General features: G+C 41.1%; 1 protein-coding gene across 2 annotated transcripts in view; it reads left to right on the forward strand.

The window, feature by feature from the left end:
- The window catches only part of HIC2 (HIC ZBTB transcriptional repressor 2), a 68,670-nt gene extending 61,862 nt beyond the window's left edge, over window positions 1–6,808 (forward strand). For both annotated transcript variants that reach the window (XM_065739311.1, XM_065739312.1), the window contains exon 3: window positions 4,893–6,808. In XM_065739311.1, the coding sequence (XP_065595383.1) occupies window positions 4,929–6,641 (1,713 nt within the window). In that variant the 5' untranslated portion in view covers window positions 4,893–4,928 and the 3' untranslated portion in view covers window positions 6,642–6,808. The remainder of the gene's footprint in view (window positions 1–4,892) is intronic.
- The last annotated feature ends 10,630 nt before the right edge of the window (window positions 6,809–17,438 follow it).

The raw sequence follows: 17,438 nt of genomic DNA on the forward strand, positions 1-17,438 counted from the left end.
CGGCAGAACTGCTTAGCAAGGAAGAGTAATAAGTAAGCAGGCCACTGTCTTTTCCTAAATATAATATAACATGCATGGTAGGCTAATGCTTTAATAGCATCTAATTTGACACATCACATCTAATCTGTTTGTTGGTTTTTATCTGCAGTACTGTTAGGTCACTGTGCAGGTGCTCGGTGTATAGCCTTCTCATCCATCCACAAATCCTCTACATGAAATGAGTGATTCCTTAGATCTCTTTTTGACTGACTCTTTGCTTCACTGTTGTTGCCTCTTAAAAGGTGAAGAATATTCATATGCTAAAATCTGTAACAGAGGTGAAATCAAGTAGCATCTCCTACCTGCTAAGATAACACATTTAGCATTTATTCAGGAATTACTTTTAGGAAAAGATTTAGGAATATTAAAGAAAGAGAATCAAATCTGTATCCAATATGTAGATTTTATACTATTGAAAGGGAGAGAAGGGATTCCTCTTCTGTATTTTTGCAACCTAATTTTGAGTGATTTCCGAAGTCTTTACCGAAATTGAGAGCAAATTAAGTTTTTCCTGCTTTGTACTGAGAGCAGCAAAGCTCCTGGTGCTGCTGGTGTGTTCTGCACGGTCTCCATGCGCACTGGATGACTGTGTGCTCAAGCCTGGGCACAGCAGCTCATAGTCACCCAGCTCCTTGGGCATTATTGCTTGTGAAAATGCTTTTAGCTTGCATAGCTTTGTTCAGTGTGTGGCATTTGCTTGCAGCATTGCTGTATTCTGTGATTTGTGCTCTGTATTTTTCATACCTTTGCATGTGCTGTGTCTCAGTGTCATGGGTAGTGGAGTAGTGGAGAGTCTCAGTCATGCTTTCTTCCTTACTTGCACAAGAATATCTAAGCAAGTTCTGCTTTGAAAAGTGCGTGTCTTGAATGTCTGGGAAACAAGCTCAAATCTGAAAAACTGTCTCTAATGCTATTTGACCAGAGTCTTCTGTGATCCTGTTTTAAATGCAAAAGCACAACATTTTGCACACGAAATTCAGCGCTGAAAGATTCTGACCCTCAGTTGAACATTTATATATTCTTGGTTTTGTTGTTGTTGTTGTTTTTTGTTTTATCAGAAAACTCCTTCCGAGTGGGGAATTTGGGTTTTTGTTGTTACCTTCTTGCAGAAAACAGAAGAAGAAAGGTTCTTAGAAATTATACTGAGATACACAGTATATTAACTACTGTGATTTTTCAGGCACTTTTGTTGTTATTACTGGTGGTAGTGTTATCCACATCTTCAAGGTTTGTTAAGAACCATTCTCTGCAAACTAATGGATAGGAAGGCCTTTGTAAAGCTGCACCTGCCATTTGTTTGGGAAGATCTGCTCAGTTTTACTCAGGACTTAACCTTGTAGTTATCTTTGATCCCACGCTTTCCACCAGAAGCGAGATCTTAGGAATGCCACAGGTCAAGGAATAATGCATACTTCTCCTTTGGCTAACAAGATTTCTGACATTCCCCTACCCACAAAATGCATCACTGCTAAAGAAAGGTTTATAATTGGTCAACTCTGGAAAACATCTGGAATGAATTTATTTGTGTCCAGGACTGTACAAGATACATAAGCCAGGTTGATGCTATAAAGCTGTTGCCAACAAAGGTATGTCAGTCAAAGGTGTGTTCTCTGACCCATGTTGCTATCCTGGTAAAAACTCTCAGTGGGCAATTCCTGACAGATTTTTATATATGGAGCTCTAAACTTGGCTGAAGGTTTTCCCTGCCCTGTTCTATTACACTGATCTTGTTGGGGCTGCCTAATCCATATTAGACCTCAGCTAACAAATTCAAATCTGATAGGCAGTGTCATAGTGTTTAAACTTGACCACTGCATTTAAAATCTACTAAAGGTAATAACCTCTTACTTATGTCCTACTGGACATGAATACTTTTGTAAAATCTGACATGTGAGATAAATATAGGCAATTTAAACAACTTGTATGATGCTAATTTTTCTGCTGCAGAACATACAAAGAACATAGTAGTTGGGTAGAGATAGTGATAGGAGGATGGTTGGACTAGATGATCTTATAGGTCCTTTCCAACCTTATGAACTTATGAACTTATAAGTTTTAATAGCAACACTATCTTCCTCATAAAGATCAGTAAAAAGCAAAACTATAATTCCAGATCTGCTTCCAGGGCTTTCCTTGCTGGCTCATTACCTCATTTCAAAATCATTTACGGCAGAAGGGAAAATCAGAAATAAAAACCAAGCCCATTTCCCATTCGTAGCTGCAACAAGTCTTGACTTTTTGCAAAGGCTTAGAGAAACATGCATGCAGAGATTTCTAGGCCTTCATGTGCCACATGAATGGGAAATAAGTTCACTTTTAGTTCAGTAACACAATTTTTTTTTTATTAGTCTGTTTAGGAAAAAAAGGCTGACTGTGGTCTTTCCTTTCTCTTCCTGCATTTCTCTTTATAGAACACTTATAACTATATTGAGGGATTTTGCATATTATATGCAAGAAGTACCATTATATTTGCAGTGTAGTAATAGGTGGTCTCTTGGTACTGTTGAACAGAATGCATTCATATGTAGAGACAGACTGTTATGTTGCAAGGCAAGTTTTTGTCCTTCCCTATCAATATATCTTGGTGACCCAGGAGTAAGTGCTTTTAGTGGCCTGGTCAGATAAAAGTGGCTATTTGGTGCCTTTCTTGTTGCTTCTTCCTTTTAATTGTCAATTCTGGAAGCAAGCAACTAAAGCCAGACACAATGCCTGCGTGCTGCAGCTCTGATGTAACCATCTACAGCAAAACTTGTTTTTCAAGGGTTCACTGGTGGTAATCTCTTTTTCTATGTTTTTGAGAAGTGGCAGAATGAGTGTCAATGACAGAAACACTAAAGAGAGAGAAGAAATAACTGGCTAAAACCATGGCAAACCTGTATTTCCTTCTTTGGCTAGGACCCTTTTACAGACAGCCATCTTGGGAAGCATAATTAATGAGCAGTGAATCCACCGTTTACAGTGGATCCCATCCATTGTGAAATGAGTGGGAACAGAAGAGAGAAGCAGAATGACCATTTTAGCTATGGGTCAAAGTGAAAAGCCACTGTGATCTGTATGCATGGAACAGGGGCCACAACATTCTACCAAATGCCTAGGCGAACTGCAGGCTGGCCCCCTGAAAAAATGTGCCCCGTGGAAGAAGGGAGGCACCTGCTTGGTGGATTTTCTGGTAACTGCATAAGTACCATTCTAGTGAGTAAGCAGTCTAGGAGGAAAATTTGTCTTAGTTTAATTTTTGGTTGCTTTTTTTGTAAAGAAAAATCCTTTTGCTGTACAGAAACAGATGATGTAAATTTAACACCTTTCTGCTAAATGAAAACTTTTTATTCATGACCATTAAGTAAGAATCAGGAATGAAGGAGGCTTTTTATTTTTATTTTTTTTATTATTATGGAGATATCACTCATTATTTCTTTTTCTTGAGTACACATACTTGACCGAAAGAGTAGATAAGTCTAGATCAGCCTAATGCTTTATCATTTGAAATCTGATGCGACAGAATGGAACACACAAGCAATAAAAGCATTGTCAAGATGATTTTAAGAGAATAATCTCTTTATTTCTATGGATGTAGGGCCAGTCCCTCCTTCAAAAGGAAAAAATCTATTTCTATAATAAGATGAACTGGGAAAGAAAGAGAGAAGGGGGAAGCTAAAGATTGCTATTTTATGTTTGAACCTTAGAAATCACTTCAAGCAAATTTTAAATTAACAGATAAATGCCTATTACAAGTAGTAGTTGACACTTCCAAACAAAAAACTCAACAACAACAAAAGAGACAAAATTGATCTTGGATTTCTGTCTGCAGCCCCTAGTTTCTATACATTCTCATATCTATCAAATTTGCAGGTTGCAGTTAGTTTGGATCCTCCTCAAATCAGCTGTTTAGTAGGGGCCATACTACTGGGAAAATCAATATAAGTATCTAAAATAAATTAAATTGTAAATACTGTTCCTGAAATACATGAACTAAACAGAGGTAACCACAATATTTCTCATTATATATTTAGCATTTCAGAGTAGAGAGACTATGATTTGAGATAGGTTACTTGAATTCTACCATTGTAGACAAAAATCTTTCAAAACTAAGGGAGAGGAATTAACTTAAGAAAACAGTTTCAGAATGTTGAATATACTTGGTGGCATTTAGCTAGCACAGCTAGGACAATAGTCCTGAATTTCAGGCAATCCAGGGCTGATTCTAGCACTTAATGTTAGTGGATTAGGATATGGACATTGCCTGGTGGGTGGTTTTTAAAGAAGCCTTTCGTAAAGAGATTTCCCATTGACACCTTCATGTGATTAATTCCATCTCCAATGGATTCAGTTGCTATATGTCATTTTCTTAACCCCAGAGCCGCTGGGTATTGTAAAACTTCAACATATTAAAGCCAAGGAACAAACTATACGTTAAAGCAGGGAAGCTGAAGATTATGCTAATTATTTTACATGCTCAGATATGCAAATGGCAGAGATAGATGCTTTTTTTTTTTTTTCTTCTTCTCTTTTTACCTTTCTCATTATTCTGCCTTCAGATTTGTGTTAGGAAAGGCAAACAGCTTTCCTCTATACATAACTATTGTTTTCACACTAGGGTCTTTTGAATAGTCATTCCAGTTGATGACTATTTTGTTTTGTAAAGTTATTATTTTTGAGACTTGAAATCTTAGCATGAGTAATACTTCTCTCCATATTCCAAGCAGGATCACAGCTTGCAAGGCTGGGTCATACCCAGAGCTCCTTAGACAGTGTCAAGTTGAACAGAGACTGAAGACTGTTAAGCCAGTCTATTAAACGTAGACTTGTTTGAGTGGAAACAGCAGGTTCACACTTAGCATCATCCTGTTTTTCAGGTGGTAAAGTGAAGGTGAAAGGAAGAGAAGGTGGAGATGGAACTGCCAAATCATGCCAAACAACTGCTACTGCAGCTGAACCAGCAACGAGCCAAAGGTTTCCTCTGTGATGTGATCATTGTGGTTGAAAATGCTCTGTTTCGTGCCCATAAGAACATCCTGGCAGCCAGCAGCATGTATTTCAAATCCCTTGTCCTGCACGACAACCTGATTAACTTAGACACGGACATGGTGAACCCCACCGTGTTCCGGCAGATCTTGGACTTTATTTATACTGGTAAGCTCTTAACGACTGACCAGCCCGGTGAACAGAACTTCAGTGCTCTCCTCACCGCAGCAAGCTACCTCCAACTGCACGACCTGGCAGCTCTCTGCAGAAAGAAGCTGAAGCGGAACAGCAAGTCCTTCGCTGGCAAGGCCAGTGGCCTTGGTGTTGGAAGATCTGCCAGGAGTCAGAGACTTTCCACTGCTTCTGTCATTCAAGCTCGCTATTCAGGGTCAAATGAGGGGTTGAAGGGCTCACATTCAAAGGAGCTGTCAAAGGGAAAGCTCTCTGATGATGAGGTCTTTATCAGCAGCTCCAATCAAGAGAACTGTCACTCCTTAAGCAGGGGAGCCAGTAAGAATTGTGGTGGGGGTGGTAGCGCAAATGGGAGCACTGGTGACCAGGAGCTAGGCCTTGATTTGTCCAAAAAAAGTCCATCGCTCCCTGTTGCAGCCTCCCATGAAGACACGCAGCACAGTGAAAGCCAGCATGGCTCTCCTCAATCTGCCTCAGCCCCTGCAGCCAACAGTGCCTCATCGTTTGACGAGTCTGGAGTCGGAGCCCCTCACAGCATAGCGGACAGCAGTGACCCCATGGAGATGGATCTGAGTGAGGACTGCCACCACTCACTGACGGAGAGCAGCCAGCGCAAGGGCCTCCGGCATTCGTCCCGTAAGAAGGAGTGGATCAAGAAAGATAACGCCTTTGACCGAAAGGACGGGGGCAAAGACAGGGATGAAGGCGAAGGGCTCCCCAATGGGATCCTGCTGGGGCCCTTGTCCAAGTCTGTGGAGCGGAGCCTGGCTGGAACCTACGGCACAGACCTGCCCTATTCGTGTAAGGAGGAGGTTGAAAATGGTAAGGAGAACAGTGATGACAGTGGCCAGAGTGAGAACGAGAGTGGCGGGCATACCAGTGCCAACTATGTCTACCGGCAGGAGGGGTTTGAGCCAGTGGCATATGGTGACAACCTGTACGTCTGCATTCCCTGTGGCAAAGGCTTCCCCAGCTCTGAGCAGCTGAATGCCCATGTGGAGACACACACTGAGGAAGACCTTTACATAAAAGAGGAAGGCACATATGGAGGCAAAGATGAAGCCGAGGATTTGTCCAACCCCAACCAGTCCTACTCTGCAGAGTCCCGGCCCTTCAAGTGCTCCGTGTGTGAGAAGAGCTACAAGGATCCAGCCACACTGCGACAGCATGAGAAGACTCACTGGCTGACGCGGCCTTTCCCGTGCAACATCTGTGGCAAGATGTTCACACAGCGGGGCACCATGACACGGCACATGCGCAGCCACTTGGGGCTCAAGCCCTTTGCTTGCGAGGAATGCGGGATGCGCTTTACCCGGCAGTACCGACTGACAGAGCATATGCGTGTCCACTCAGGAGAAAAACCCTACGAATGTCAACTGTGTGGTGGGAAATTCACCCAGCAGCGCAATCTGATCAGCCACCTGCGAATGCATACCTCTCCCACATAAGCCAAAGACTCCAGAATGAGCTTCGAGCCCATCCGCAGTGATTACCTTTCTGTAAGACTTGCTGCTTAAAAAAAAAAAAAGAAAAAAAAGACAAACAAAAAAGGGGGCAACTCCCCATACTCTGTTCAGTCATGGGAGGCCTAAACAAATGTAGCTTTAACATTTTTTTTTTTTTTTTTTTTTTTTTTAAAGAAACGTCCACAGCCAAGCTGATGCATTTAGTCCAGCTCTCCCTCAAAATCTTCGTGATCTAGCAAGAAATGTCACTTCTTTTCACATATACTGACTTCACTGTCATTTTGATAATCTGAAGCAAGAAGGAGGAACACAGGGAACTTTTCTCTTTGCTGGATTCACTGTCCCTGCCTCTTTCCTATGCGATGCTGTTGCCCTACTCATGTCCTCTCTTGAAATCAAACTCAGTAGGGTATTCCTTGCCATTTGAAAGAAAATAGCATACATCTGTGAAAAAACATGGCATTGCCCTCACAAATGCAGAAGCTGTGTCTGTGGACCATCATGCAGGGTTGGCAGCCCCTCTGGGTGCCATGGTAAAGCCAAAGCAGTGGTGGATCCCACCACACAACCTGCTGCGCTGGCCATGGTGGGGATGGCCATCTACCTAGGCATTCACCGCCAGGGTGCTTTGCTTAAAGAAATGGTGATGCTTCCCTTGCTATCCCTCCCTCATTTTGTTTTGATCTTTATCCTTGGCACAGGTAACCACACACCACCTTTTCCCACAAAACTAGCAAACCTCTTCAGCCTTACCCATGACTGAACAGGGACTGGATGCCCTGGGAATTTCTTTCAGTGAGCAGGGGGTCGTCTTTACTTTTCTAGTAGTTTCCTATGAATATTCTTTGCTTAGAGGTACTTTTATTAAAGGAAAAACCATTGTAACGTTTATGTGAATGTTTGAACTGGAAGGTCTGAGGTTAATTCTATGGCGGGTGGGTTGGGAGGGGGTTTGATGTAGGCTGGACTTGCTACAAGTTCCTTAGGTACTTTTTTATTATTGTTTATTTTATTTTATTTTTGTGTGTGTGTGTGTATGTTTTTAGCTTTCCTCCCTCACTAAAGAACGAGTCTGTGTGGACAGACTTGTTACCTTTGCTACCTCTTGAATTCATGAGAACAATAAGATGGTTAGTGAAAAATTAGGCTTTTTTTTTTTTCTGTTATTGTAAGTAATTAAATGTATAAAAGTAGAAGCTAAATTAAAGTTAAGGGATTTTTACCACCTTGTCCTTCCATCAGAAGTCAGCTAGAGAAATGTTAAAGCAAAGCTTGGCCAAAGACAAAGCAAAAAATATGCTGAGCCAGAAGCTGTGCTGGCTGCTTGGACTGGCTCGCTTACAGTCTCCTGGCTGTTTGCAGTCACTTTTAGATAAAAGGAGAAAACTTCCCTGAGCTTTCTGGGCCCTTTCCAGCTTTGTTTATTGAATCTGGATACTATGGGGAGAGGAAAATTCCCCCCTCATCTTCCAGTCCCTCAGCACGTCTGGGTCAGTCTGTAAACACCTGGGAGGACAGAGGGTGAGGGCATAGCAGCCTATAATTTACTAGAATCCAGAGTGCAATAAGGTGGAGGAGAGGAGGAAAAAGCAAACCAAAGTGTTTCATATCCTCCCTTTTACACAATTTAACACGCGCACAAAAAGGAAGAAAAATGAAAAGAAAATGAAACAAAATGTTCTTGCAACATCTGCGTAAGACATCACAGCCAACAGCTGCTATTGGTTTAGGAGAAGAGACGGAGAACTTGGCCCACCGATTCTTGGCCCCCTTGACTTTGTTGGCGTGACCTTGTGGAAAGCTGTGGCCTATTTCAAGCCTCGCGTGACTGTGGTGGTAAAAATTCACAGCCAGTAGAATCATCCCTTCTGAATTGAAAAAGTTTACACTTGTATTTTTTTTCTCTCTCTTTTTTTTTTTTTTTCTGCTCGAATTGGTATAGTCTCTGCATAGGGTTTACCAAACCTCACATTTTATCTTTTTTAAAAAGTAAAACCTTTTTTTTTTTAAAGTTTTGACCAAAAAAAGAAAGAAAAAAAAGAGAAAAGTGAGCATGTTGGTCTGAAACAAAGAAAAATAAGCTTCATTGTCTTTTTTTATTATTATTATTATTTTTATTTTTTATTATTATTTTTTTTTTTAAGATAGACTAGTCCAAAAGAAGTTTTTGGGTCAATTGAACGAACTGAGGAAGCTGGAATCCAGGCTCCAAGCAATAGAGTAACTAAGCTGCGCCTCGGCCTGGTGTCACGTTACAGGGAACACGCTGCCCCTCTCCTGCCCGCTCTGCTGTGCTGCTTGCTCGTGCTATTGTCTGCCTGCTCCGGCCCCGCTGCGAGCTGGGGGCATGAGGGGTGCACGGACTTTCCGTCTCTCATTGTGCTGAAGCATGCTATTTTCTTCTGGGGGGCTAGGTGTGTTTTTAGTGTAGCACTTCCACATTTTGAATTTATATTGAATTCTTCTTCCCTCAGTTCCCTGCCACCCCTCTCCTTAAGAATGTCTCCAAAATCGTCTTTGGGGAAAACAGGGAAGGCCTTACCATCTACCTTCTTCTCGAAGTAAGTCCCAGCAGGGTGCGAGGACCGCCATACAAGATTAGTTCCAAGGCACTTTCACACTGCCTTCACCTTCCCTCCAGTCGTCTGAGAGCTGAGCTCAATCCCATGCTAGCTTCAGCTGCTGCCGCAGCAGAGCCTCCTTTTCTAGTGGCTGGCTCAGAACCCACTAAGTCCCAATTTTCACAATAAGTTTAGCTCTCTTAGTGAGAAACATGCAGTTGGCAATGAGCTCTGCCTCTGCAGTAGGTTTTGGATATCGTTTTTCCCTCCTTGCTCATAGCCCCACAATCTGCTGTAGTGATGGGGTAAGTGGGAGCACATCTGTGCAGAGGCCCTGGGACGCTGCTGGGGCTGGGGCTGCAGAGCCGTGGCATGGAGCACCCACAGCTCAGGGAAGCATGGCCAGATCTGAAGTGGGCAACCAACCTTGTTCCCCCTTGTTTAATTCCATTTTTACAAGCATGCGTGTGAGTAATATAGCCTCTCCTTCCCCTTCTAGGTCCCCTCTTCATTTGTTTCTTAAGCTTCGAGAAGCATTTTGAAGTTTCAGGACCTGGTGCTTTTTTTAATTTTTTTCCCCCAGAGCAGCTTTTTTACTTTATCCCCCTCCCTCAGCACTTAACAATACGACATAAAGTCTGTGTACAGCAAGAGTATTGTACAAAAGGAAATTTTGTTCTTTTTTCAAGTAGCTATGTAAAGTTGTGTTCCGTAGATTGAATATAAACATTTTCCAAATTATGACAGTAATAATGAATAATAATACTCAAAACTTCAGGGACTGTTTAAGGCCTGCTTGGGGCCTGAACACTCAACTGCATTTGTACGACATAGTATTGTATCAAACATTTTTCTGTATTTTAATGAGAAAGCAAAACACTAGTTTCATATTTAAGATTTTAAGAGTTTTAGGGTGGGGGGAGGGAGGTTTTTTTTGTTGTTTTTTTTTTTGTTGTTGTTGGTTTGTTTGTTTGTTTTGAGATACACAGAGAGCCTCAAGAGGAATGCAACATTTAAAGAGAAAAAAAAAAGAAAAAAAAAGAAAAAATAAAAGAGAAAAAAATAGGCCTGGCAGCTTAAGCATATGCTTTAGTCACTTAGTTCCAGAATGTTTTCGGAGTAACAGGAAAAAAAAAAAGGATAAAATAGTGAAAGTTGTATAAAAAAGAAGCTCATACCCAAATTCACAAAACTATTTTTTAAACCAAAGCACATTTGAATGAGTATGGAACCTCACTTGGCTCAGAAAAGTACTAATATATTTATCTCATTGTTTACATAAACTTTGACAGTTTCAGACCTCAACAGATCTAGGGGCCAGTCAAAATTAATCTTTGCTTTTTCCATTGGTTTCTCTTCTGAAGGCTACTGCAGGTTCCTCAAATCAGGAGGGGGGAACATGCAAGCCAGCTTGCATTCCAGCACTGCTCGCTGAGGGCGGGGAGGGAGAGCAGTCAGAATTATCACCCGTAGATTTAGGGATTTTTGTCTCCAACCCGTGTGGGATGCTGCTGGGTAAGGCCCAGGCCCTCATACTGTGCAGGCCCTGCTGCTAAGGCCCACAGCCTGCAGCCGTGAGGAGCAGCCAGCCTCTTCCTCAGAGGAGCCTGAGTGGGCATGTTGAGAACAGAGGGATGGGAGAAGTTCTGGGGATGACAGAAAGGTGTTGTCAGAAATGAGGGAGCTTCTGTAGCCAGCTCATCTTCCTAGTGCTAGCCATGTCTGAGCTAGGTTTAGTTTCCAACCCTTACTGCAAGACCTCCAAAACCAAATTCCTGGCAAAAATAAATTAAAGTCCAGCTCTGTGCATTTAGGGAAGTTAGCAGGAGCCACAAAGATCACAGAAAACACCAAAGAGCTATTGAGACGCAGCTTCTGTGAGGCTCTGTGGCTGCTGACGTGGAATAGTACGCACAACTCTGTGCCACATTCTGTGCCAGCATGAGCTGGGCAGAGGCAGCATCTCCCTGTGAAATGCAGCAGTGGCCAGGGAAGCTTTAATGGTCTGGGGTGAGGGCGCAAGTGCGGGCACATAGCTCCCTTCTTCTGCCCAGAGCTGCGCTGGGGCCTGAGCTATGCTGTTCTGACTATCTGAGCCACCTTTTAATTAAGCAGCGGGAGTGATTCACTCCATACCTTACAGTCACACACAAAGAGACCAATCAAAACCCATAAGGCTTTCTAGGTGAAACCTAAGCTAGATTTGCATGTTAGAACAGTCTAATGATGACCAATGAAAATGGGTTTGCAAAAATATTGCTAAAGCCAAAAAGAATTATTTTTTTTTTAGAAAACCTCTCCATCATTAGTCTTGACCCTTTGTAGCTTTTACCTTCTACACCAAAGCCACCTCAAACATTTGTTGAGGGGCTGATGGAAAATGAAATATTAATTTTGCCTGGTCTTAATATCTAACAAAGATGGTGCAAACACTATTTGACAGTGTTGTTTTTGTATCAAGATGTATGTGCAGTAATGAATGTATTTATTTCTCAGATTCTGTATGCACAGTTTTGCAATGTAATTCAGAAAGTTGCAAACACAAATATGTGTCTGCAGGGTCTTCTCTACAGGATTTCAAAAAAAATGAAAAAAAATATATATATTAAAAAAAAAAAAAAAAAAGAAGAATCTCAGAGACTCTCAGCATAGCCATAAACCATAACCTGTGAAGACAATACAAAGACTGGACTTTTGTAGCTTTGCATAGAAGAGGAATTTATGTTTTGCTGTATTTAAATGTTTCCAGTTACAGTGTCACTCTTTTTAAGATTCCTATTTTGTTTCTGTTTTTTGTTTTTGTTTTTGTTTTTTTTCCTCTGTTATGTGTGTAGAAAGCATTGTTTTAAAGCAGTGCAGGTTCAGTCTGGGTTAGCAGTATTTTACCTTGTCACTTCAGTTCTGAAAAGCAGGAGTATGGGTCTTGACCAGGGGAAACATCCAGTGCACTCAGTGCAACCAAGAAAATTTTCAGGTGAACACTGGCAAAATTTGGAGTATGTAAAAATCATCAGAGGAACAGTTGCGTGCTTCCAGTTGCAGCTTGTGACTGAGATGAGTCTCGTGTCCTGCCTGAAGGTCAGAATCTAGCTTCTTTTTAAAACTCTCTCTCATCCATTACTTACTGTTTACCGTGGAAGCAATAAGGCTCTCAAAAGTGGAGAGTCAATGCCTAAGTTAGATAGAGGAAGCTTTGTGCCAAACTCAGCAGTATCTGTGCCATCTTGTGATGGGCCTCAATGTTGTAAGGTGACAAGAGTCCCTAGGAAAAGCTTTACTTCACAAGCCTCTCATTCCAGTGCTGGTAGAATTAGCAGTTACAGACCTGATACAGTCTTAAAAATTAGTATAAAGAAAGGGGATATTTGTCACTTTCTGCAATCCTGGAGGATTTAAGTGAACTTTAGCATTTTTTCTTATTTTTTGTTTGAATTCAATGATTTTCTCAGCATCAACAAAGTTTCTTCAAACATTGTGATACCTTTTCATAAGCTTACTCTTGTGCTCAAGAACTGCCATATTCTTGAAAAAGAAATTCTGGAAGTTTCTTTCCTGAATTTGTTGCACTGTTTTACGTCCCATCGTACCTTACTGCCCTGATTTTAGTGCAGGAAATAAACAGGCAAGCAATTGTAATCATTCTCTTCTTCCCTCCTTTCTCCAGTTTGTCTATGGATTTCGAAGCCTAGAGTTGAACACATAGGGATCAGCAGATCAGCATTTATTGAACAGAATAGACCCTGCAGGATGCCATATGGAGAGAGGGTTTCATGCAACAAAATTCACTGGCAATTAGGGGACACATGTTGTAGTGCTTGCTTTTCCTGAAAAGTGGGATGTTTTTTAGACTTCCTCCTTCACAAGTTATCAGTTGAAGCACCTAGGACATCTGCTCCAATGTCTGCAAGGGTTCTACCTGGCTGAGGATAACTTTCCTAACAAGAACAGGACCTTATTTTGGCTGGCTAGATGTTTTCTCCCATTTTATTTGAGTATTTTAAATGCAATTAAAAGAGGGATGTTCCATCTCTCACTTTTTTTTTTTAATTACTTTTAAGCCTTAACTACCAGTCAGTCTAGGTGCCCTGGATGTTTCCTGTGGAAGGGGAGAAGAGGGGAGGGGAAGGGAAAGGCCGACACTCCTGCTACAGTGTTCTGTTCATTTCCTTCAAGAGCTTGAATTCAGGTCAGAGCCACATGTAGTTGTGGCTTCAACTCAAGTGTCATATAAAGATACAGAAAGTATAATATGATCTCAGCATTCAGAAATTTGCAGTCTTAATGTACAGCGATGAGAAACTGTTATTTTATGATCTTTTCATTAAAAGCTTGATTGAAAAATTAGATTTTTTGCTCTATCTGACTGTGTCTGTGTTTTCTCCTCTGTCATTTATTCTTGCCCAGGGATTTGAATGACCTATATCACAAAGCAGAACCCTTCCTACAAACAAATGAAGTCTAAATAGCCACATACAGCTTTTCATTTCTGTCACCTACCACTCACAAGCCAAAATTCTGTGCTTGTTAGAATATAAGAAAGGATGAACAACTAGCCAGCCTGGCATATAGTAAACGTGCAGGCAAAGGTGAAATACCTCCATTATCCTTTCTCATGATCCTGAGCAAGTTGAGGCTGTTTTCGAACAGTTTCTCCTGCTTTGTTCCTCTCATGTCCTAACCACAGTTTAAAAGCAGTGTTTGTCAGGGACAGTAGATGGTAGGTGCACCTACAGATCTGCAGATCCCTTCAGCCTATTTGGGCTGTAAGTCTAACTCCATCAGCACATCTCTGAGGATCAGAGAAACAGCTGAAGCAGAAAAGTTTCCCAAAAGAAACTATGGATCTTCATTCACATGTGGAACAGGTAAATAAATAAATAAATAAATAAAATTGAAAATGATGTAAGTAATGTCAAAAGCACTCACTGCAGATTTCAACCTCTCAAGTACTAGGAACCAACATTTTTCTTTGGATAGGTTAAATGTGAACCTAGCAAAATAAATTAACATTTCCTTGGTCTGGATTCTTAACAGCATCTTCCGGTTACTGGGCTATCTTTTTGGATCTCAAGATCCTTCAATATAATATATATTCAATTAAGGTAACTAAGCATCTGCACTGTAACACAAGAACCAAGTCTGGCTTTATGCAACATTTCCCTCGTCACACAACTCATCGCAACAGTTTTGTTGTTTCACCTAGAGCCTTAATTCAAGCTGCAGAGTGATCCTGTTGTTGAATTTATATCTTTTGTTCTTTAAAGAAGACAAAAAAAAACCAACAACAAACCACCAATAGCAACAGCAACAACACAATGCTGACCATATTTTAAAGTGACTGTCTGAGAGTGTTTCGAGTTTAGTCAGTTTTCTGACAGGCTGCAAAGTCAGCAGCACTGGTAAGAAAATCATTTTTATTTGTCCTTGGAGATGTGTTTTACCCAGCAAGGTTAAAGAGAAGGACAAAAATGAACAGAAAAACAGATGAAGAGTTACAGAAAGCCAGCGGCTGTTTTTCAGCAGCTCAGATGTGGTAACTAGCCTGTACTCTTCTCCCAGCAACCGATGACATTTTTCTCTCTCTCTCTCTTTTTTTTTTTTTCCTTCCTAATTTCTTCTGGAAGTTTTTGCTTCCTGGCCCCCATTTCTCTGTGGTATGAGTGGTTTCCAGCATAGTTAATAGATTGCATGTTCTATTTTTTTTTAGTTGCTGTGGTCAGCTCCTTTTCATCTCATAGTATGAATTGCCTCATGTGACAACTATACAAAACTCTTCAAATAATAACACAACTGAAATGCAGCTGACTCTGTGGTGGAACACTGGGATATGTACAAATGATGTGCACAGAGCAGGATGTAAAGGATACCAGATATTCCTGGAATGCCTGGGAATTTGTACTTTCTTTCCTCTGCTTTTCTCCCTCTTGAAGAGCAAACAGTCATCAGGTAAAAACTGTAAATGATAGACTTGTTTTTCCTTCTTTCACAGGGAAATGAATTTCATCAAAATTGAAACTCTTCCATGGGAACAAAACTTAATTTTTTTTGTTAAATTAACTTTTGTTTTAGCCACTACTGAAATCCACTTCTGACTCTGCCGAGTACATGCAGATGCAGAATGTTTCATAAGAACTATGATGAGAGACTTCATATTAAGAAGTTAAAATGAAGGAGATTTTTTAAAAAATAAAGAACAGTTTCAGGTCAGTATAAGCCAAAAGACTAACACCTCACTTAGCAAATTATATCCAAAATATGCCTTCATCCTGTCTTGTACTGAAAATAAACTTTGAAGCACTAGGGTTTTATCTGCAAGCAACAGCGAAGTTTCAACAGCTCTAAGAATGCTGAAGCTATTACCAACTATTAATTTTGTCTGTCTGTCTGGGTTTTGTTTGTTTGGATGCATTAAAAAATTGCCCAAGTTTAAACTAACTGATTTTATCTGTAATACCTAAAATTAATCATTTCACCTTGGAAAAATCATCAGTCTTGGTCTACAAAGTACTTTTAAAGAGTGCTACAGGAACAAAAATCTAAACACGTCATTTTCTAATTTTCTTCTGAGAGAGAAATTCTCAAAATATCTTAGATATACCCTGAGACCCTTTTCAAATAGAGACATGAGAGAACAATCTAAGAAAAGGCTTTCTTCTGCTGAGGTAGGAGCCACAGGCAAGATTCTTGCCAGTGGGGACCACCTCCATCAGTCCTCCATAAGCTGCACACTGAGAATCCAGGTGAAGGGATTCCCTCTGGAGAGACTGGCTTCTGTCAGCGCAGCTGATAGGTCCCTCACACCTTCTGTCTGGTGTCTTCATCCCTCTACTCGGGACTATGATCCTTTATGGCAGGAAGAAAAATGCCTAAAACTCAAACAATGCAATGGTTGCATTCACTTGGAAGCCTAGCCCAAACACTGCAAACGTAATGTTTTCATCCATGTCTGCATATGACAGTTGTCAACAGCCTGCTTCTGGTCACAGTAGTACATCTTGGTGTTGGTTTCCTTAAGATTGTGTAGCGTCTGAAGCTGTCACCTATCCTACCCAATACCTTGAAGCACCCAGATTCAAAAACTTGGCTCAGAAGGCCAGAAATGTTCCAAAGTTTGCTATAAAACTGCTTCCCTTTGCACTATTCTTGGCACTGCTCTTGCCTCAGTTCTGCAAGTTCTTCCCCTCCCGCAGGTCACCATACCAAATTTTCACCCTTTCCCTTTATCAGCTTTTGTAACAGTGGGTTTTTTTTTTGTTGTTGTTGTTTTCTTTTTTTCCTCTGCAGCTGTGCTATGTCAAATTGATAAGCATGATTGAAAAGTGCTGTAGTGCAAGATCTGAAGCCCCATCTTGCAGCTCAGTATGCTGAGCCAGTTCTAAGACAGCACAATCTCCCCACAGTTACAGAATCGCAGGGATTGGAAGGGACTTCAACCCCTTTGCTAAGGCAGGTACCCTACAATAGGTCGCACAGGTATATGTCAGACAGGTCTTGAACTTATCCATAGAAGAGGACTCCACAACCTCTCTGGGCAACCTGTACCAGTGCTTTGTTGATTATGGTGCATCCATGGCTCCAAAACTACAGGGTAAAAAATACTCATCATACTGTCTTTTCCTATTCCAGATGCTAAGAAGAAAGGCTGGTGTGGCTGGTATGTATCAACTCAGGAGGTGATTGATGGTTCTTCCAACTTATTTTGGTTTTTGCCTTCTCACCATTTTACCCTTTCCCTTAGCTTTTTCCTTAGTTACATAGAGTACAACTGGGAGAAGAGAGATATTTCAGGGCTCTCTTGTCAGGTGGTATCAAGTTTTTTTATAATCTTGTTCTGAAGCAAAGGCCTAAATCTCTGTTCTTGTCCATCCTCTCCTTCTTGTACACAATAATTAGATAGAAACAATTTAGAGAAAAATATTCAACAGAGTTCCATACCCCTTTCCCATGGCTTCAGACCCAGATGTCACGTTAAATCTACAGGCGCATTTACTTTTGCTTTGTGATTTTGAATTTAATATATATCAAGAACTCTCAGAAGCCTGGCTCAAAGCAACAAGCAGCTAAGGCTAGTGAACATATGGCACTACCTTCCCTTGACTTCAGAGGATGGTTATGGCAAAGCAGTTGCTCGCTCTGTGTTTGGTGAGCTTCCCTGCACAGCATGTGTGCACTGTCTCGTTTGGCATGCACCTACACCCCAGTGTGGGCATGGATGATT

This window comes from Cyrtonyx montezumae, unplaced genomic scaffold, assembly GCF_038088225.1.
Source record: "Cyrtonyx montezumae isolate F1298 unplaced genomic scaffold, pur_monq_1.0 scaffold_23, whole genome shotgun sequence".
In the NCBI taxonomy this organism is placed as follows: domain Eukaryota; kingdom Metazoa; phylum Chordata; class Aves; order Galliformes; family Odontophoridae; genus Cyrtonyx; species Cyrtonyx montezumae.